General features: G+C 41.4%; 1 protein-coding gene across 1 annotated transcript; it reads right to left on the bottom strand.

Moving 5' to 3' along the window:
* Positions 16,216-17,142, bottom strand: LOC106509345 (olfactory receptor 1444). Its single transcript, XM_013994289.1, has one exon. It carries the CDS (start codon positions 17,140-17,142, stop codon positions 16,216-16,218), a length of 927 nt encoding a protein of 308 aa, XP_013849743.1.

The raw sequence follows: 23,665 nt of genomic DNA, 5'->3' as shown, positions 1-23,665 counted from the left end.
CACAAGTCTGTTCTCCATGTTTGTGGGTCTTCTGCTCTGTAAATAGGTTCATTCGTGCCATATTTTAGATTCTACATATAAGTGATATCATATGACATTATAGATTGCTTTGGGGACAAAATAAGAAAAAGAATGAGAAATACTTAGTAAATTACTCAGCCTGGATTAAAGATTCCTCTTGTCATCAGAGAGTGCTATCCAAGGTCATTCTGATGAACGTGTCACAGCAAGGTCACTGTGAAGAAGTTCCCAGCATGAGACCCTGAAGACCCCCTTGAAATAAAATAAAATGAACAGGTTGTTCTGGGCACCAGGGTTTCTGGTGTGAGTTTGAATAAAGCCAGATTGGGATTTAAGGGTCTAGTGACTGATGTCTGGAAGGGGATTATACCAACAAGGAGCTCTTAAGGAACAAGCTCTCTGCTGGTATATCCACAGAGCCACGCCTCATGTGCTGAATATTTTAATTAAAATCTTGCCAGTGGGCACCAAGTACTTAAGGAAATTACTAAGGGAAGTCATGGATGTGTGGGTTGTTATTTCTTCTCCAATATACCCATCTGTTCTTAAAAATAAAGAAAAAGAGGCTATTAATGTTCTTGGAAGCAAAACAAAAAGGCATCCTTTGTAATGGAAGAAAATATCTGCAAAACACCCTCTAAAAAATGGTTTACTATCCAAATTTTATAATACTGTCCTACAACTGAATAGCAAAAAACAGTAACTGGATGTTTAAAATGAGAAAAGGTCTTGAGTAGACATTTCTCCAGAGAAACATACAAGAGACTACCAGCCCTAGGCAATATCAATAATTACCAGGGAAATTCAGATCAAAACCAAAATGAGATATCACTTCACTCTTGTTAGGATGCTTATTATCAAACAAAATAAAGATAAGTGCTGGTAAAATGTGAAGAAATTGGAAACTTTATACACAGTTGGTGGGAATATAGAATGGTGCAGCCACTGTGGGAAAGAGTATAGAGTTCCATCAGAAAGTAATATTAGAACAACTATAATTCAAAAAAATACATGCACCCCAAAGTTCATTGCAGCACTGTTTACAACAGCCAAGACACGGAAGCAGCCTAAATGTCCATCAACAAAGGAATGGATAAAGAAGATGTGGTATGTTTATACAATGGAATATTATTCAGCCATAAAAAAGAATGAAATAGTTCCCAACGTGGCTCAATGGAAATGAGTCTGACTAGCATCCATGAAGATGTGGGTTCAACCTCTGGCCTCACTCAGTGGGTTGAGGCTCTGGCATTGCCGTGTGCTGTGGTGTAGGTTGCAAACACGGCTCAGATCCCGTATTGCTATGGCTGTGGTGTAGGCCATTGGCTACAATGCTGATTCAACCCCTAGCCTGGAAACTCCATATGCCCTGGGTGTGGCCCTAAAAAGACAAAAAAAAAAAAATAATAATAATGAAATAATGCCATTGGCAGCAACATGGATGGACCTAGAGATTATCATACTGAGTGAAGTAAGTCAAACAAAGACAAATATCATATGATATCACTTATAAGGGAAATCTAATTAAAAATGAAGCAAAAGAACTTATTTACAAAACAGAAACAAGACATTCCCATTGTGGCTCGGTAGGTTAAGAACCCAACATTGTATCCATGAGGATGTGGGTCTGATCCCTGGCCTCTCTCAGGGGGTTAAGGATCCAGTTGCTGCAACCTGTGGCATAGGCTGCAAATGTGGCTCATATCTGATGCAGCTGTGGCTGTGGTGTAGGCCTGCGGCCGCAGCTCCAGTTCAACCCCTGGCCTGGGAATTTCCATGTGCTGCAGGTACAGCTGTAAAAAGAAACAAAGAAACTGAGATCTCAAAAATATCTGTGCTTCTATGTTCACATCAGCTTTATTCAGGATGGTGGCCAACGTGTCAGAGCAGGAAAACCCTAACTCACCTCCTCCCACAGGCGCACCAAAATTACAACTATTTCTAGAACACCCATCAATGAGAACACCTGCAAGACTAGCAGAAAAGATCTACAACTACGAGTATAAAGAAGGAATCACCAGACAGGCAGGAGTGGCAGAAATGCAATGTAGTCAAGACCCACACCTCTGGGTGTGCTACCCACAAACGAGAGGACAATTAACAACTGCACAGATTCTCCCCAGGGAGGGAGGGGTCTGAACCCGGGGTTCAGAGGAGCCCCTAGAACATTTGTTTTGAAGGCCAGGGGGGCTTATTTTGAGGAGAGCCAGAAGACTCTATGAAATAGAGACTCCACTCTGAAAGGGCACACAAAACATCTCACGCTCTCAGAGACCAGAGCAGAAGCAGTAATTCGAAAGGAGTCTGGATCAGACTCTGTATAGGCATTTAGTTCATCAAATTCTCCAAGGGGATTCATGAACTAAAGAAGTTTATGAACCACAGTTTGGACTATTATGTTGAAGCACAGCTGCTCTGTTTATGAAATGCTGAGGTTTGGTGCTTTTCTCCTTAGTCTGAGTTTTGTATGTTCAATACCAGATAACACTTAATTTCCTTTTGTGTCAAAGCCCAGTGGAATGCTGGAATCATTCCATAAATCCTAACAGTAATTCTGTATTGTCAAACATTTTTAAAGTTTGGAAATAATATTTAAAATACATCCATCCTAGGGATGCAAATGCTCATTAGCCTATTAAAGATGCTGAGAAGTATTGCAGTAAAGAAAGCAGTTTAACTTACCTCCTCATGGAAATGCTTTTTCTTATGTAAACCTATTAACTCCCCCATAACATCAGTGTTTGGGGAAAAAAAAAATCCCTATTAGACAACAGTGTCTAATCCACACAGTTCATACAAAGTATCCTCCAGGGGCAATGCATTTCAGTTATACTCTTTGAACATTTCATGCCACCTTCCATGGGAGCCATATATATTTTGCCATATATAATTCATGATTCTCTCTCATTAGGCTGAGGATGTTGTGAGAATTCATTTTTTTGTTGTTGTTGTTTACCTTTCGAATACCGTCAAAATGTCTGAAATGTTTTAGTTATCAACAAAGCCTTCATGAAAGAAAATCAAAGACATGGAAAAACGTCTTGTAGTTGCCAGGGGGGAGGGGGAGGGAGTGGGATGGACTGGGAATTTGGGATTAATAGATTCAAACTATTGCCTTTGGAATGGATAAGCAATGGGATCCTCCTCTATAGCACTGGAAACTGTATCTAGTCACTTACAGTGGCACATGGTAATGTGAGAAAAAAGATTGTATACATGTGTGTGTAACCGGGTCACCTTGCTGTACAGTAGAAAACTGACAGAGCACTGTACACCAGCTATAATGGAAAAAATAAAAGTCATCATAAAATTTAAAAAATAAAGCCTTCATGGAGTTCCCGTCGTGGCTCAGTGGTTAACGAATACGACTAGGATCCATGAGGTTATGGGTTCGGTCCCTGGCCTTCCTCAACGGGTTAAGGATCCGGTGTTGCCGTGAGCTGTGGTGTAGGTTGGAGACGCGGCTCGGATCCCGAGTTGCTATGACTCTGATGAGACCCCTAGCCTGGGAACCTCCATATGCCGTGGGAATGGCCCTAGAAAAGGCCAAAAAAAAGAGAAAAAAATAAATAAAATAAAGGCTTCATGAATAAATGAATAACTTAGAATCCTTTGTTAGTTTCCTCTGTGGGGAATAGAGTAACAAACCGTTCCAATTTGTCCAGGACTGAGACGTTTCCTGGGACTGGAGCTTTTAGTGCTACATCTAGCAAGTCCCAGGCACATTGGGACAGGTTGATCCTGCTAGGTGATGATGAGCTTTTTGTTTCGTTGATTTTTTTTCTGAAGTTTTGTTTTTAGTAGTTCTATTTGTGCATTTTCATGTATTGGGAATTGGGCTACACATTGGCCATGCATTTTTGTTTGTTTTAAACTTCACAACTATCCCAGGAAATAGGAGATATTATTTTTGTCTCCATTTCAATGACAAAGAAACTAAGTCAAAGTTTCATGCCTGGCCCAAAGAATATGCAGCCCTAAGCCCCATCGAGCCCTGGAGCCTGTGCCCTTAACCATTTCTCCCTCCTGCCTTCCCAACTGTGCTCCACAGGCACCGCAAGGAGGATAAGGTCATGAGATTCTTCTTTGAAAATAAGTGCTCAGTCATTCATGTGGAAAATAACGTGGACAAGCATAATCCACTCCCTGCTGGGTGAGATAGAGACGGGAAGAGAAAGAAACCTGGAAAGCCATAATCTTGACACTAATCCAAGAGGCGAGTGAATTTGAATATGAGCTTTTAATATGTTATAAACAGGCCAAGCAAGCTGAGAGCTATTTTTAGCTCTGAGTTATGAAATGCAATCACTTGGGCAAGTGGCCTACATTTTCAGTTTTACATTTGGGGAGTTTTGCAGTCTAAGTGAGAATGGCATTACACTGACCCTGTGTGGAAAAGGCTGGAATCCTACAGATTCTGAGTGTAGGACTCTCAACAGGAGACCTTCTTGGTGGTATAGAGTGGGAGACAGAAAATCTGGGGCCACTCCCTAGCAACATGACTTGGATAGAGCACTTTAAACTTTTATTTTAAATGTATTTATTTATTCTTATTTTTATGGCTGCACCCACAGCATATGCCAGATCTTTTAACTCACTCAGCCAGGCTGGGGATTAAACCCATACCTCCACAGCAACCCAAGCCACTGCAGTCAGATACTTAACCCACTGCCACCACAGTAGGAATTCAAGCACTTGAAGCTTTGATTCCTCAGTTTTCTCATCCGGCTAACAGGAGATGGTGCACAGGTCAAGATATAGCAGAAGGCATGGAGAGCCAACCAACAGAGTGGATCAGAATCCTGGTTCTACCCCTTAACACCTGTGTAGCTGAGCCTTGGTTTCACCATTTGTAAAATGAAAAAATCAATTCACCTCTCCCAGATTTACTGTGAGTTTGAAAGAGAATGCACATTAAGATATAGAAAACACATGTGGCATGTTAAAAGTCCTCAGTAAAATTGTGATTCCCTATCCTTGAATGTTCAAGCATTCATCCATTCAGTAAGAAGCACTGAACACTTGCCATGTGCCAGGTACAAAGTTAGGTCTAGGGATTCAAAGGCAAAGATAACAGAGGGCCTGTCCTCACACCGTTTATTGTTTAGTAGGACATGGCGACACTTCTCCATCCTTTTGTCCTTTCAGTTATTGACTCCACATTTCCGAGCCTTGGTTTTATCGCCTATACAACTAGGATAATAAAATAAAAGTTAACACATGATTGTGAGAAACAAAAAGGCAAAGCCCAACAGAGGTTCTAGCGCACACACACACACAAAAACCACTCAGGGAGTTCCTGTTGTGGCTTAGAGGGTTAAGAACCCAACAAAGTGTCTGTGAGGATGTGGGTTCGATCCCTGGCCTCACTCAGTGGGTTAAGGATCTGGTGTTGCTGCAAGCTGCAGGGTAGGTCGCAGATGAGGCTCAGATCTGGTGTTGCCGTGGCTGTGGTATAGGCCTCAGCTGCAGCCTTGATTGGACCCCTAGTACAGGAATTTCCATATCCCACAGATGCTGCCCTAAAAAGAAACAAAACAAACTGAAAAGCACACTAAAAAAAAAAAAAAAAAAAAAAAAAAAAAAAAAAAAAAGAAGAAGAAGAAGAAAAAGAAAACTCTCAGGATATGTTTAAGGAAGAGGGGAAGAATTCTCTCATCTGCAGGGACAATGAATGTAGTTTGCACCAGCCTCAGGGCCAGTATTTTCTTCTTTCTTCAGAAAATTAATCTGGAAACCTAGGATTCTATCTCTGAGATGGCTGGCAACAGAATTCATGACCTGAGGAAGGTAAAACAGTATTATTTGACCATCAGAAATTCTGATGGAATCGAAAGTGGGTGAGGAGACTTCTTAGATCCTATTTGCTGGGAAATAGACTCTTAAGACGGAGATTTGCATGCAGGTGGCCCAGTGGGAAATGGTTTTAGGAACAGTCCTGCAGGGGAGAGATGGCAGCAGGACCAGACAGAGCAAGAAGTTGGGCTGTGACATAGTTGCAACTAAGGTCTCAGTCAATCCTTTGGGTACCTCTGGAGCTGGGAAGTTCCTCAGGAGCTGTCCCAAGGAAACAGGACAAAGGGCCAGAGATGTGTATCCATCACAGACCAGTCTTGGATGTGAGTTACCTGGGGTGAGGTGGCTTTTTTCACCAGAAGGCAATTCCTGGAGGGAGTTCAGCTATGAGGTCCAAGCAGCTCACCACGGCATCCACCATGAGAGACACTATTATCGTTGATTTAAGAGATGCTCGGAATTGAAAAGAAAAAATGTGAAAAATAACCAGCCAGGAACCTCATGAGACGTTGCTGCGATTAACTTAAACGGCAACAGGTTGACTCTTAGACATGACCTTCTATCCAGCCGTAACCTGACCCACATCTCACTCAGGTGTAAAGTGACATTATCCGAGGTGGGAGCCAGAATGTGTTTACAAGGACAAAAGTGATTCTCTCAGAAACATCCAGAGAGACGCAAAAGTGGATGTTCTCAAGCACAAAAGGGGTTGTGTCCACCAGCCAGGAGAGCTGTGGTCTGCAGGGGTGGAATAAGGGGTGGATCTGCCTCGGCCGCTTCCTGGACGTTAGACCACTTCCCCTCCCGAGGCCTCCACTTCCTTGTTTGAAACATGCAACAGTGGAATGAAAACAGCCCCTAGGTCTCCTTTACTTCTATGCACCAATAATTCCAAATTTTAATCATCACTGACAGCGAGAAAATTTGATTTAAAAGTGAATGACTTGCTGGTTATTTAGCTTTCCAAAGTAAGTTAAATTTTGTGGCAATGCTTTCTCTGCATTATTCATTTTCCTACTATTGAGATGCTAGGCGGAATGCTTCTGGACTTTTTATAAAAAGTTTTTTTTTCAATAAAAGGTTTTTTTCCTCCTTGTCATTTTAGCATTTTACATTTTTTTTTTTTTTTTTTTTTTTTTTTTTTTTTTGTCTTTTTATGGCCACATCTGCAGCATATAGATGTTCCTGGGCTAGGTGTCGAATAAGAGCTGTAGCTGGTGGGCCACACTATAGCCATAGCAACATGGGATCGGAACCTTGTCCGTGACCTACACCACAACTCACACTCACGGTAACACGGGATCCTTAACCCACTGAGGGAGGCCCAGGATCAAACCCACATCCTCATGGATACCAGTTGGGTTTGTTAACCCCTGAGCCACAGCAGGAGCTTGTCTCTTGTTCACTGTACAATCCCTGAAGGAGTGTCTCTCACAGGCTAGATCTATCAGTTATGTTACAGAGACCCACTCAAGCTAATACAAAGGAAAAAAAAAAAAATATATATATATATATATATATGTGATTGGGTCATTTTGCTGTACAGTAGAAATTGATGGAACACTGTAAATCAGCTATGATGGAAAAAACAAGGAGTTCCTGTCGTGGCGCAGTGGTTAACGAATCCAACTAGGAACCATGAGGTTGTGGGTTCAATCCCTGGCCTTGCTCAGTGGGTTAAGGATCCGGTGTTGCTGTGGCTGTGGTGTAGGACGGCGGCTACAGCTCTGATTGGACCTCTAGCCTGGGAACCTCCATATGCCGCAGGTGCAGCCCTTAAAAAAAAAAAAAAAAAAAAAAAAGACAATAAAAAATACAATAAAATCTTTCTGTGGGACAATCTAAAAAAAAAAAAATCTTGGAGGGAATGGCCCCACCGGAATCCCACCAATGGAGCAAATGACTTCAGGCTTTCATGCTACCCTTGCATGGCTCGCTCAGATTCAGATTTGGGGAAGTGAGAAGTTTTCATTGGTTGAGCTTAGGACTCATGCCTGCTGCTCTATACCCCTATGATTTAGATTCAGGATCTCTCTATAGGGGACAGGGAGGAAAGATTCTCCTTGCCCAGTTTCCATAGACTTGGTGGGCACAGGGAATTCTCCTCCCATCAGCCCAATAACTATGAGGTCATTGCCCAAGGAAGTCAAAACTTTTTTTTTTTTTTTTTTTTTTTTTTTTGTCTTTAAGGCTGCAAATGCAGCATATGGCTGTTCCCAGGCTAGGGGTCGAATCAGAGCTGTAGCCACAGCCACAGCAACACCAGATCCGAGCGGCGTCTGTAACCTACACCATAGCTCAAGGCACTGCCAGATCCTTAAACCCACTGAGCGAGGCCAGGGATCGAACCCACATCCTCATGAATACTAGTCAGATTCATTTCCACTGAGCCATGATGGGAACTCCCAAAACATTTTTAAGAAAAAAAAAAAATGGATTCTGGATACATCAAAAAATGACCAATGTCTGTTCCAACAGGTACTGAAGTAACTTTTTAGGTGGTTAAGTGCTCCCACATGAAACGCTCAACAAGTGGTCTAAAGCAAACAAATGCTGTGTCTTAACACAGATGCATAAGCAAACCTGATCTGAAGGTTCTCCTGTGGTAGTTGGGATTCTGTCTGTAACTCTGACATTTGCCTATTATCTGGGTTTTCTCGGGTGGAGTTGGATTCCAGAGTATAAACTTGAAAACCTCATCTGAAAGAGAATATCCTCTACACTGGGGCAGCAACTCACACACTCCGAACTTACTTTCCGTTATTTCCCCTCATGAATGTTACATTCCAGACAAACAGAACACTGCTGGATGAATAGCTGCGTACTTTCCTTCCCATTTCACTGGAACTCTCTTTCCCATCCGGAACAAGTGTTATGTTCTCCCGCCTGGGATCTATCTCTCCTCTGCCTCAGCATTTTATACGTCTCTCTTGTAGCTGCTTATCATTTCCACACATAATAAGGCTACATACGTGTAAATCCTCTCCTGGCTTTAGTTTTATACTGTAAATGTCTTGATTTTGGAGCTCTGTTTGATATATCTTTTTTTAACGTTTCTAATGTGAAATACATCATATAGAATAGTGCATAACAGAAATTTATACAAACTCTTTTTGAATACAGGAGCTATGTTTGATTTACCTTTTTCAACATTTCTACTGTGATTCATATACATATTTTTAAGTGGATAAAATATCTAGGTTGAGTTTAATAATAGCAAACTCCAGTATATCCACCATCCAAGTAAAGAATAGAGCAGTAGCCTCTGTATATCCACTCCCCTACATCTGTATCTGTTTGTGGTTTGTTTTATTGTTATGCAACAATAGAAAAATGGCTGAAATGGGAAAAAATTATTAGTGTATTTAATTTCATCAATAATCATGAAAATGCAAAATAAGAAAATGATAAGAAAATACTGAGCTCTCTCCAAATTGGTATAATTAAAAAAAAAAAAAAAAAAAAAAGAACTACCATATGGTCCAGTAATCCCACTCCTGGGCATATATCTGGACAAAACTATAATTCAAAAACATATGTGCACTTCTATGTTCATTGCAGCACTATTCACAATAGCCGAGACATGGAAACAACCTAAATGTTCATCAACAGATGAATGGATTAAGAAGATGTGGTGCGTGGAGTTCCTGTCATGGCTCAGTGGTTAATGTATCCGACTAGGAACCATGAGGTTGCAGGTTCGATCCCTGCTCTTGCTCAGTGGGTTAACGATCTGGCGTTGCTGCGAGCTGTGGTGTAGGTCGCAGACGTGGCTCAGATCACGTGTTGCTGTGGCTGGCAGCTACAGCTCCAATTAGACCCCTAGCCTGGGAACCTCTATATGCCATGGGAGCAGCCCAAGAAATGGCAAAAAGACAAAAAAAAAAAAAAGAAGAAGAAGAAGATATGGTACATATATGCAATGGAATACTACTCAGCCATAACAAAGAATGAAATAATACCATTTGCAGCAACATGGGTGCAACTAGAGAGAGATTTTCATATTGAGTGGGTAAGTCAGAAAGAGAAAGGCAAATACTGTATGATATCATTTTTATGTGGAATCTAAAATATGGTGCAAATGAACCCATCAACAAAAAAGAAACAGACTCACAGACATAGAGAGCAGACTTGTGGTTGCCAAGGGGGAGGGGGAGGGAGTAAGATGGACTGGGAGTTTGGGGTTAATAGATGCAAACTACTACATTTAGAATGGACAAGCAATAAGGTCCTACTGTATAGCACAGGGAACTATATTCTATCTCCTGGGATAGACTATGATGGAAACGATTATAAGAAAAGGAATGTGTATAAATGTATGACTGGGTCACTTTGCTGCACAGTAGAAACTGGCACAACATTATAAATCAACCATACTCTATTTCAAAATAAAGCAGTAGGAATCCATACACTGTTTAATGAGAGTATAAATAGGCACAATCACTTTGGAAATTTTAGTAAAGTCGAAACTGTGCATAACCTATGATTCAGCAATGACACCTTAAAATGGACATACCTTAGAGAACCGAGTGCGTGAATGTCATAAAAATACATGACAAAAGTGTTGACACCAGCATTGTTCATCTTTACCCCAAATTAGAGCTAAACCAAATTAACATGAGCAATAGACTGGTTAATTTAATTTTTGTATTTTTATTGGGTTGTCTAACTTTCTCTCACTGATTTGTAGGAAGTTTAAAATGAGTGTTTTATATAAATACACACGCACAGACATATACACACTAACTTTTTTCTGGTTAAATACACTACAAAAATATCATCCACCCCACCCCACCCTCCACACACACACACACATTCTTAGCTCATGAAATAATCACAGAACAACTGAGAAGTCCCATGTCATGAACAGGAGGTAGGACTCTTGGGCTTGGATCTGAATAGCTGAATGGTGGTATCCTACAGAAGTTTCTCTGTGAAAGTGTGATTTTGCCGTGGGGACACAATTGTTTTCATAAACCCAGGCTCTTCATCCAGCTTCATGGGAACAAGTCTTAATCACCTATAGATGAAATGCGTCAAAAAAAAAAAAAAAAAGAAGAAGAAGAAGTAATGCGTCAAGGAGTTGGTGATTCACCTACTTCTAGTCTGAGTAATTTACTTTTCTTCCAAGTTCCTGCCAGTAGAAGCCCCTGCCACGTGCAACCCATCTTCATGGCTGGGTTCCAGTGGGTCCCTGTTGGTCATGAACTCACGATTCAGGTCTGCTTATAATACAGTTCCAGTGGCAATTCTACCTTTCGAAAGAAGGTGGCGATTTTAAAAAATGCCTTCCTGCCCTTTATCTCAGGTCGCCTGCACAATACCCTTGAGAAAGATGTGGCTGCTGCTTTTATCTCCACTTTGATGAGGAGGAAATGGGCTCAAATCTAAGTGGCTTATGCTACTCAGAACTGGTAAGAGGCAGAGTTTAGACTAGAAGCTAAGTCTCCTATCTTGGAATTCTCACGTCTCTACATCAACCTCTCAGAGCCTGGCTCCAGTTCCACCTCCTCCAGGGAGCCTTCCTTAACCACAGGATTCCTTGTCATCTCTGAAGAGTCCTAAAAATTATTTTCTATACTTGGCAATAACCACAAATGACTTGAACAGTCATCTAGCTAGAATTATGTTCCACTGCCTTGTTTGCAAGCTTCTCCTGAAGCAGGAACAATGTAGTATATCATTGGTTCCTTCACAGACTCCACCATGACCTTCCTGCACCTAGTGCCCAGTAAATATTGGCTGGGGCTTGGCCATCTCTGTAGGATGCAGTAGTCAAAGAGCAAACCCCAACTTTGAAGACTGATGTGCCCTGATCCTTCCATGTTCTGCAGGGTAAAAGAAAAATTCCTGCTGGCAAAGTTATTGAACACTGAGTCATTCACCTCAAAATGCATTACATCGATCACCATATATGCAGGAGGGTTTGCTTTGTTGAAGTAGGAATTATATCCTACAGTCTTAAATTTGTTTGTATTCTCCAGAGAGCCTTTCCACAACAGCCAGGACTTATCATGAACGCCTGTCTTTAAATGATTTATAAATCAAATAATTTATCTATTGAACTTTACTGAAACATAAGGCTACTTTTCTCAGAGGCCTGGGCAGGAAAGCAAGAGTTATGTTCAATCCTTGGCTCCTTTTGTTAACATTAGGCAAGTGAGTTAACTTGTCAAAGAGTTGATTTCCTCAACTGCAAAACCGAGGCACAAAAATCTGTCTCAGAGTGAACAAATGAAAGTAAATAATGTCTTCTGATACAAGATTTTTGTATCAAAGAACTTTATAGAATGTAAACAATGAATAAGAGTCAAGTAAGCTAAAGCAAGTTAAACCATGGGAATCAGGGTTTTCAACTGTAAAATGAGAGAATTGGTACAGATTATTTATAAAGGCTCTTTCATGGCTAAAGAGTCTACAACTCTGTAGCATTAGCTTCAATAGTCAAGGACTCAGTTATTTATTTATTTATTTATTTTTTATTTTTATTTTTTGGCTGCGCTAGCAGCATGGAAAAGTTCCCAGGTCAGGGATAGAACACAAGCCACAGCAGCAACCTCAGCCACTGCAGTGACAATGTCAGATCCTTAGCCCTCTTTGCCACATTTTAATTTTTCTTTCCATATACATAAAAGCTAAGCAAATTATCTCATGCTCAAAGAGAGACTCTTATATTTTTTTGTTTTTTTAGCCATGCATGTGGAAGTTCCAGGGCAAAGGATCCAGCCCCCACCACAGCAGTAACCAGAGCCACAGCAGTGATAATGCTGGATCCTTAACCCACCAAGCAACCAGGGAACTCCAGAAGACTCTTATTAAAACAATTCAATCATGAATGCTTTTTCAATAGATAGTTTATCCTGATGTAAATTGCCCCGATTCATGTGTTTTCACAGTCTGTTTTTGGATATTTCAGGAAGGAAGTTCTCCTATGCCTTTATTGTCCTAACTTGAGCTACAGGCCTAGCTCCCGGTGTCTCTCTTTCATCAGACCATTCCTGCAGGGAGAGGGTGGGTGTTGTTATAGTCAAATGAGCATTAGTCACTGTTTGATGGATTTCCCATGGGGACGTGAAAAGCTCTTCACAGTAATTTGTATTCTGTAAATTGATGTCTTGTTGATGACAAGATGTCTCCTGAGTAGCTTATATAAATAAATCCTCATGGAGTGTCAGCTTGAAATGTGTCTGCTGTGGAACCAGGAGCTTGGAGGACAGGAAGTGAAACAATGGATGGCAATGAAGCCTTGGACATGGATGGGACGACAGAGTAGGGGAGCTCAGGAGCCAAAAGTGGGACGTACATGAGCAGAAACATGCGAGCTATTGCAAGGATCTCAGCTGTAGCAAATACGCATTCATTAGGATGGGCAGGTTGGGCAGGTAGCCATTTCAATACAAAAACTATAGACTTCAATTTTTCATAGGGTCTTAACTGCTTAGGCAAGTTCTTGCTTGGACTCATAGAAAGCGGTTGAAGGAAAAAGGAAGAAAAAGAGAAAAGGGAGAAGGAAAAAGAGGAAGTAGAAAAAGAGGAGCAGGAAGAAGAGGAAAAGAAGTTAATATATCAAGTAGGAAGAGAAGCCGAGCAATGAGCAGAACATGCTCAGGGCTAGGAGAGAGCCTTCTAGACTCATCTCCAAATCTGGGCACTGTGAGCCTGGTAACAGCTGTAAGTCCCTGAGAAGGACTTTTTATTTATTTATTTATGTATTTATTTATTTTGGCTGTGGCATGCAGAGGCTTGATGCAGAGGCTTGATCTCAGCTTCCAGATCAGAGATCGAACCCACACCGCACCTGTGAAAGCACTGAATCCCAACCAGTAGGCTGACAGGGAAATTCCAAGAAGGACTCCTGGCCATCAAAGGCTGTTCTTCTAGGTGTGCTCCTGGGTAGCCCTCACTGCTAACACAAAGAGGCAGGAGGATCCACCAGGGGGGTCTAGGTTGTCAAGGCTGTCAAGGCCTTGGATCCAGAAGAAACTCCGGATCCCTTTAGTTGATGGTGACCATGTGCCAGAGAAAGCTTTTCCCATAGGTTGACCTCATACACCGACACTCCCTCTTTGCTTCTCTCTCCACAAGACCCATGATCAACCCTCCTCAGACCAAGGCTGCCTTGTGCATGATGGAGTTTGACAATCTCAAAATTTGACTTCCTAAGCTCCCTGATTTAGCCAACCAAGATTTCTGCTTTTCAAGAGTTCCCTGGTGGCTCAGTGGGTAGAGGATCTGGCATTGTTACTGCTGTGGCTAGAGTTCAATCCCTGGCCTGGGAACTTCTGCAGACCCCCTCCCCTCCCCCCCCAAAAAAAAGGATTTCTGGTTTTCACATTTAAGATAAAAATATTTTTTTGAGATGTTGAAATCATGAAATATGCTGTGACTTAGGCTAATTGTAGCTACAAACACCATCAAGCAGCTGATATGTGAGAAGTAAAATTAATTACCACTCCCCACCCACACATTCGCTCACACCATCTAGCCCACGAAACAAGACCTGAATGTGGACTCGTGCTGTACGTCATCAGGCCATTCCTATCTTAAGTACATTTCCACAGGCTTTTGATATTTGCTGCATCAAAGTACAGAACATCAGAATGGAACAGGGATCCAGAGGTGAACTGAATTATTGAAACAATAGAAACAAAGTGCGCAGAGAGAGCTATTGGGAATTTTCATAATAGATTCACCAAACTTAATGATGATGAGAAATGCAAGCATTTAATTCAGAAGACAGATATCCTTGCTCAGAGCCCTTGGAAAAAAAATTTTTTCTTCATTAAACCTTCAGCAAGTTTAGGTAATGATGTTAGACAAAAGCCAAGAAACATAGACCAGAGAGCGGCCACTATAAAAAAAAAAAAAAAAGATTTTCTATTCAAATTAAAGTTTAAACAATTTATCTGCTGAAACATATAGACACAATGTGGCTTATTGTTTTCCATCAAAGTTGTCCTAACACTTTAACACAAGGAGATAGAGAGTATAAAGTCACAAAACTTATGAGTGAGGCTGGGAATGAGAGTGGGTGCAGAAGGGTGGGGGTTGGAAAGATCTAATACTGGGTCATCTGACTCTTGGTCCAGTGCCTTGTCCTTTAAATTACAATCTTTTATGAAACATTATTAAAAATCATGAAACATCCCTTGTCAGCATTAGAAACTTTAACTTTCAAACCCATGGATAAAAGAAATGAAAAGCATAACCCTATGACTTCCAGTTAATAAATATTATTCAATGAAGATGTAGTCCTTACACCCAGTTTTAATAACAAATGGAAATTTCCTCCAATTAAAATAGGGAGAGGGAAAATCAGTGCATGCAGTTTATGCCTTGATCTTCTCCTTTAAACCATGTCAGGAAACTAATGCAAAAAAGATTTACATATCCCAGGGTGTTTTTCACTAAATATAAGATTATTTTCCTGAGCAAGACATTTCAAAGTTCTGCTTTTTATGACTTCTCCTAACAGCAGAAGTAACCACTGTTCTTGGAGAAGAAAGAACTGAAGCTGCCAAATCTCAAAAGTCATGATGATGGATGGAACTAGAGACTCTCATACTAAGAGAGGAAGTCAGGAAGAGAAAGACAAATACCATAGGACATTGCTTATATCTAGAATCTAATATACAGCATAAATGAACAGACCTACAGAAAAGAAACAAACTCATAGACCTGGAGGACAGACTTGGGGTTGCCAAGGGGGAGGGGGAGGGAGTGGGATGGACTGGGAGTTTGGGCTTAGTAGACACAAACTATTTGCATTTGGAGTGGCTAAGCAATGAGATCCTGCTGTGCAGCACAGGGAACTATATCTAGTCATTTGTGATGGAACATGATGGAGGATAATGTGAGAAAAAGAATGTACGTACGTGTGTGTGTGTGTGTGTGTGTGAGAGAGAGAGAGAGAGAGAGAGAGAGAGAGAGACTGGGCCACTTTGGGTGCAGCAGAAATTGAGAGAACATTGTAAATCAACTTTAATCAAAAAAATAAAAATCTTAAAAAATAAAATAAAATAGGAGTTCCCGTCGTGGCACAGTGGTTAGCGAATCCAACTAGGAACCATGAGGTTGCAGGTTCGATCCCTGGCCTTGCTCAGTGGGTTGGGGATCTGGCATTGCCGTGAGCTGTGGTGTAGGTTGCAGACGCAGCTCAGATCCCGAGTTGCTGTGGCTCTGGTGTAGGCCGGTGGCTACAGCTCCAATTCGGCCCCTAGCCTGGGAACCTCCATATGCCTCGGGAGCAGCCCTAGAAAAGGCAAAAAGACCAAAAATAAATAAATAAATAAATAAATAAAATAAAATACATAAAAGCTTTTTAAAAAGTCATGATGGTATCTGGGTCTGAAGGAAGGTTTAGCCCTCCATTACCTGCCTCCTATTCACACTTAAAGACTAGAGATAAAGTTTGTTGAGCATTTTCCGGAAAGCATTTTTTACTTCTTTGTTCCTAAGACTGTAAATCAAGGGGTTCAACATGGGAATCACCACCGTGTAAAACACAGAGGCTATTTTGTCCGTGTCCATGGACTGGCCGGAGCTGGGCTGTAAGTACATGAAGATGATTGTTCCATAGAAGATGGAGACGGCAGTGAGGTGGGATGCACAGGTGGCGAAGGCTTTCTTCCTTCCTTCTGCAGAACGCATCCCTTGAATGGCAACATATATGAAGAGGTAAGAGATGAGGATGACCAGGAGGGTGAAAAAGACGTTGAAGCCCACGACAAAGAGGACCACCAGCTTGCTCACGCGTGTGTCGGAGCACGAGAGAGCCAGGAGTGGAGGGATGTCGCAGAAGAAATGATTAATCTTGTTGGAACCACAGAAGGAGAGTCTGAAGGTGCCTGCCGTGTGGATGGAGGCATTGAGGAAGCCACAGAAGTAGGAGCCTGTGGTCAGGAGGGTACAGAGCCCCACTGTCATGGTGCTGGTGTAGTGCAGAGGCCTACATACCGCGGCATGGCGATCGTAGGCCATGGAGGCCAGGAGGTAGCACTCGACAGTGGCAAAGCCCACAAAGAAGAAGAACTGAGCAGCACAGCCACGGTAGGAGATGCCTTTGTTCCCGGACTGCAGTGCAGCTACCATCTTGGGAGCTACGGCTGATGAATACCCCAGATCCACAAAGGAGAGGTTGCTGAGGAAGAAGTACATGGGAGTGTGGAGGTGGGGGTCTGAGTAGATGAGCACCATCATCCCCCCATTCCCAACCAGCGTGATGAGGTAGATGGACAGGAATCCCAGGAGGAGCGGAACCTGAAGGCTGGGGTCATCGGTTAACCCCAACAGGATGAACTCTGTTGCCTCTGTGCTATTCTCCATTGAGGTAAAATTCAGAGCAGCCTGGCGATTAAAGCAGAGGCATTCACAACCCTCAGATGAAAAGACAAGAGGGAAGATGTAAAAATAGGGAATTAATGTGTATTGAGAATGCACTCTGTGTGAAGCTCATGCTGGACTCTTCTATCATATCACAGCCTTTAGTGCCATGAGTCAGGTGCTATTATGTCCATTTCACAGATCAGAAAGTTAAGGCCTGGGAGCTTAATATTGACTAGAATAACCTAATTAGTTGGGGTCAGATTTAAATTCACATCTTTATACTTCTGAACCCAAAGTCGATACACTCAGAGCTTGAATTATTCTACCTGTTTACATCATATAAAACAAGATATGGTAAGTCTGGTAGCCTAGTTTTTAAGATATTATTTATTCAGTTCTAAAAAATCAAAAAAAAAGAATAGTATGAAGTAAAAAGTATAAATCCCTCATTCCTTGTTTTTTTATTCCAGTCCTAAGAATATAGACTCATCTGTAGAGAATTCCTGAAATTTTGTATGCAAATATAATTATATGGTGTTATAATAATAGCTTTATATATATAATCATATATCTATATTTTAGAAATATATAATTTATACATTTATGTAATATAAATTGATTTATATGTTTATATTATATATAAATAAATATAAGTATTACATACAAATATACATTGATATTTATGTATATATTAATCACAGTAATAGCTTTATGTGTGTATATATATATAAAATACCTTACTTATTATTAGTAGTAATACGGCAGGCACTGCTCCAAGAGCTTTACTTGAAGTTAACTTATTTAATCTTCAGACCAACTCTTTGGAGTTAGTTGATCCTATTATTTTCTTCATTTTACACAAGAAACTGTATAACGTGAAAACTGTAAAATATACACAAAGAGTATATATAAGAATCAATTCCCGGAGTTCCTGTCGTGGCGCAGTGGTTAACGAATCCGACTAGGAACCATGAGGTTGCGGGTTCGGTCCCTGCCCTTGCTCAGTGGGTTAACGATCCAGCGTTGCCGTGAGCTGTGGTGGAGGTTGCAGACGCGGCTCGGATCCTGCGTTGCTGTGGCTCTGGCGTAGGCCGGTGGCTACAGCTCCGATTCAACCCCTAGCCTGGGAACCTCCATATGCCGCGGGAGCGGCCCAAGAAATAGCAACAACAACAACAACAACAGCAACAACAACAAAAAAAAGAATCAATTCCCTCATTTCAAAATTTTCACCTTTTTAAAAAATGCTCCATCTTATATGCAAAATATGCAAATAGAGCATTTTACCTTTTACTTAGATTATTTCCAGTTTGGTAGTATATTTTGTACGTGGTCTCCTTTCTCTGGCTACTATCTGCTCCTAAACTCTAGTAGCTTTAAATGAAGACTGGAGAGCTATTATTATGAAAAATGGAGAGTTCCCATTGTGGCACAGTGGTTAACGAATCTGACTAGGCACCATGAGGTTGCGGGTTTGATCCCTGGCCTTGCTCAGTGGGTTAACGATCCGGCGTTGCCGTGAGCTGTGGTGTAGGTTGCAGACACGGCTTGGATCCCGCGTTGCTGTGGCTCTGGCGTAGGCCGGTGGCTACAGCTCTGATTCGACACCTAGCCTGGGAACCTCCATATGCCGCGGGAGCGGCTCAAAAAAAGGCAAAAAGACAAAAAAAAAGGGGGGGGGAGAAAAGGAAGAAGAAGAAAGAAAGAAAGAAAGGGAAGGAGGAGGTGGAGGAAAGGAAGGGGGGGGAGAGGAAAATAATCCTTGCTTAAAGTTATATAACTGGTAAGTGTTGAAAGTAAAATTAAAATCTTGGTCTGTTTGATATTCAATCCAGAGCTCTTAACTACAACTTTTAATGTCTTAATGAGTTTATCCCTCAAAAGTAATTCAATATATTTATATATTTATACTGAGATATATACATCTCCACTTCTTAACAGAAGTCTTTGAATTTAAAAAAAAAGGAGTTCCAGAGTTCCTGCTGTGGCACAATGGGTTAAGAATCCAGATGCAGGGAGTTCCCGACGTGGTTCAGTGGTTAACGAATCCAACTAGGAACCATGAGGTTGTGGGTTTGATCCCTGGCCTCGCTCAGTGGGTTAAGGATCTGGCGTTGCCGTGAGCTGTGGTGTGGGTCACAGACAAGCCTCGGATATGGCGCTGCTGGGGTTGTGGTGTAGGCTGGTGGCTACAGCTTTGATTAGACCCCTAGCTTTGATTAGCCCCTATGCCACAGGTGCAGCCCCAGAAAAGACCAAAAAAAAAAAAAAAAAGAATGCAACTGCAGCAGCTTGGATCACTGCAGAGGTTTGGGTTCAGTGCCCAGTCTGGAGCAGTGGGTTAAAGGATCCAGCGTTCCCACAGGTGACACATAGGTCACAGCTGTGGCTCGGTTTCAATCCTTGGCCCAGGAACTTCATATGTTTCTGATATGGCCATAAAAAAAAGAGAGAGAGAGAGAGAGAGAGTTCCCTGGTGGCTCAGTGGGTTAAGGATCTGTCAATGTTGCTGCTATGGCATGGGTTCCATTCCCGGTCTGAGATCTTCCAAATGCCGCTGGCCTGGCCAGAGAGAAAGGGAGAGGGAGAGGGAGAGGGAGAGGGAGAGGGAGAGAGAGAGAGAGAGAGAGAGAGAGAGAGAGAGAGAGAGAGAAGAAAGAAAGAAAGAAAGAAAGAAAGAAAGAAAGAAAGAAAGAAAGAAAGAAAGAAAGAAAGAAAGAAAAAAGAAAGAAAGAAAAAGTGTTTGTTATTGATCCTAGTTACAATCAAGTTCTCCTGTCTCTGCTCTTTGCAACATTTGAGAGTTGATTGATTCACTCAGTTAGCTGGGCAAACACCTACCTCCTCAGCTGGCATAAACCCCTGGCCCAACCAGCTGATCATGGCCCTTTAATCACATAAATAAATATTCGGTAGATTAAACAGAACGTCAATAGCAAAGTGTTGAAACATCTTTCATGCTACCCAACCCCACAACAAAGAGCTTCTTGTTCTCTTGTCTGGCTGGGTCCACCTTTTCTAATATGTTGTGAAACATATCCACAAGTAACAGTGAGAATGGGTGGAAACAGGCTGCACCAAAAAAAAAAAAAAGAGAGAAAAGATGTGGAGGAAGGTGGGAAAGCGAGAAAGAAGGGACTTGGGGAGAAAAAGCTTCAGCTCCACTTGACCTTAGCTTATCTTGGAAAGTAGCTACACAGCTACAGGGATCATATTGGCAAGGAGACAGCCCAGCCTGTCAGGTTTTCCCCTGGTTTCCACTTTTCCCACATTCATGAACAAGGCTCCAGGGAATACCTTTGTAGATATCTTCTCATGCCTGTTTCTTCTTCCTTAAGATACATTCCTAGAATTTCATATTTTTATCCTCCATTGCTTATTGGCAGACTTCCATCTAGTAATCCAGTAAAGGACCAATTAACTTTCCAATCGGCAACACTTTCCATTCCATTCATCCAGACCTTCTTATTTTTTGTCTTCCTTTTGACTTTTGGCATGTGTTGTGTAGTCTCTAATTCAACAAATGCAATTCCTTATCATCTATGCCAGGCAGTTTCCTGATATTATATATTAAGAAACTGGGGCCCCTCAAGGTCACACAACTACTTATTCACACTATCGGTACAAAGTCTCAGAACAAGATCTTTTAACCTTGATACTACTAACATCACGGGCTGGATACTTCTTTTGGTTGCAGCAGGGGCAGCGGGGGGGTGGGGGAGCTGTCCAGTGCTTTGTAGAATGTTTAGCAATACCCTCGGCCTCTAGACCTCACCCCCTTCCGCAGTTGTGACATCCAGAGTCCCACATGTCCACGGCATTGTCCCTGGTTGGAAACTGTTCTAGAGTTTATAAAACTCTATTTGTGTTCCCAGTTCCTTTAAATCACAACTCCATGAGTTACATATCCTACAGAATATGTTTTATAGCAAGCCTTAATATTACAGACTTAGATTCGTGTAGAGATATATACATGAAGAAATTGAGACTTGGTGAGATAAAGTGGCTCATTTGAGATCTTGACCTCCAGCCAAATATTGCTGCTCATTGGTGGAGGAGTTCAGGAAGGGAAAACTGCTGGCCAAGTACTGTGGTCCTTCAACTAAAGAGATTCTTCACCTTCCCATCTCATAAACCAACCTCTTCTCCAACATGAGGCAGGACACACAACATGCAAAAACTCCAAGAATGAAAAGCATCTTAGTGTGGATTCTGAATTCCATTCCAAAACACCTCCTCAAATGCTTATTTCATCAATGTTCTTGGTTAATACTGACCACCCGATTATACGTATCTAGGCTGTAGGTCTGATTTCTAAAAACTGGAGTTCCCTTATGACACAGTGTCACAGCTTGGGTTGTGCAGTGACACAGCTTTGATCCCTGGCCTGGAAATTTGCACATGTCACAGTATGGTGAAAAAAAAAAAGAGAGAGAGATAGAGGCTTTTTTTGTTTTTTGTTTTGTTGTTGTTGTTTTTGCCTTTTTAGGGCTGCACATGTGGCATATGTAAGTTTCTAGGCTAGGGGTTGAATTGGAGCTGCAGCTGCAGACTACACCACAGCTCATACATAGCATTGCCGGATCCTTAACCCACTGAGCAAGACCAGGAATCCAACCTGCATCCTCACGGATATTACTGAGGTTCATTACTGACAAGCCAAAACAAGAATTCTCCAAAATAGATTTCCTTTTTTTTTTTTTTTTTTTTTTTTTTTGCTTTTTAGGGCTGCACCCACAGCACATGGAGGTTCCCAGGCTAGGGGTCCAATCAGTGCTGCAGCTGCTGGCCTACACCACAGCCACAGCAACGCAGGATCCGAGCCACGTCTGCAACCTACACCACAGTTCATGGCTATGCTGGATCCTTAACCCACTGAGCGAGGCCAGGGATTGAACCTGCAACCTCTTGGTTCCTAGTCAGATTCATTTCTGCTACTCCACGACAGGAACTCCCAAAATATATTTCTGACAGTTATCATGCACTCTCTGTATTAAATTACCCCAGACTGCCATCTTCATACTTTAGCCATTAACATTTGAAATATTTCTATGTTCCTATTAGGCATTGCTATAATAAATGTGTCTGGATCCAGCACAGCAAAGAGAATCTGGAGTCAGGGCAGAAAGAGAAAAGGCTTCCTCTGCCCAGCACAGTCCCTCAAGGCCTGACTCTAAATCCTACTGCTGCTGCTACTGCTGTGTTTCCCCCACCCAAGTCCTGCAAAGGCCAAGCTTTTCTGCATAGGCCTAAAAGAAAATATGAGAAGGAGTCCGGAAAAAGCAAAGACATTTTTCAAAAGATTCAAAGATAGTCTGTGACAGACTGCTTTATTTCATCAATAACAAATAAGAAAGTGTGTTGAAAACTGAAAAACATGAAAACGTCAAGGATGAAGGGATTATAGAAGTTGAAACCACCAAGACAGATAATCTGAAAATAAAAGTATTATCAAAATTATTTCTAACAGGGTTTGAAGAGTCCCCCGTCAGCCATCACATCCCTTTGCGAGATTTCCAAAGGAGTTTCTTAGACTAGGGCCAGGCACAGAGTAGACTCTTAAATATGTGCTAAATAAATGGTTGACCTAGAAACTCAAGAGCTAAGTTAGAATAACCATTTTAATGCTTACTAGTGTGGGACTGTGGGCAAGTCAATTTCCCTCTACCAACAAAGGCTTCAGTAAGATAAAAATATAGCCACAGTGCGGTCTATGGTGGGTGCTCGATACAAATAAATTTATCTTTTTATTAAACTATTGGTCAATTAATAGAAAACAAAAGTGTGGTTTCCAAAGGGGAAAAGAGGTGGGAGAGGGAATAAATTAGGAGTTTGGGATTAGCAGGTATGAACTATCTACAAAATAGATCGGCAAGGTCCTATTGTATATAGCACAGGGAATTATATTCAATATCCTACAATGAACCCTTATGGAAAAGAATATGAAAAAGAATACATATATACATATATATATGAGTGAATATATACGTGGAATGAATATAATATATAATTAATGTAATACATACTGAATGATTTTGCCATGCACTAGAAACAAACACTACATTGTAAATCAACTCTATTTCAATGAAAAAAAGTTCACTCATATGAGTTCACTCATATGAACTTGGTTCCCGAGTTTTAGTACCATCCACTGGTAGCAGCAGTCTACACAGCAATGACTATGTCAGTTTCTGTGTAAGGAAAGATGACCCAAAATTACCTGGGGGAGGGGGCTTCACTCTGTCTCAATTTTTCATGTGGCAGAGGAGAGTTGGGAAAATGGAATTGAGTTATTTTTGAATACCCACTTCTACCCTTTCTCCTGGACAAATCTGTTATTTTTACCCACAGCACAAAGAATACTGCTTTAAAAAAAAAAAAAAAAAAAAAAAAAAAAAAAAAAAAGTCAGGGGAAATATACCTGGTTTCTTGGGAAATATGAGATCTTAATTCGGAAGTGCCTTCAACCACCAGATTTTTGAAGCCTGAAAGAAAAGAAAAGCTGTTTGGTCTCTGAAGACCT

This window comes from Sus scrofa, chromosome 2 (assembly GCF_000003025.6).
Source record: "Sus scrofa isolate TJ Tabasco breed Duroc chromosome 2, Sscrofa11.1, whole genome shotgun sequence".
Lineage (NCBI taxonomy): Eukaryota > Metazoa > Chordata > Mammalia > Artiodactyla > Suidae > Sus > Sus scrofa.
The sequence above is the reverse complement of the archived record's forward strand: the minus strand, read 5'-3'. Positions and strand labels throughout refer to the sequence as shown.

Bases quoted from the DNA above. Each gene is read 5' to 3' on its own strand.
- LOC106509345 (XM_013994289.1), bottom strand. From the start codon at position 17,142: ATGGAGAATAGCACAGAGGCAACAGAGTTCATCCTGTTGGGGTTAACC.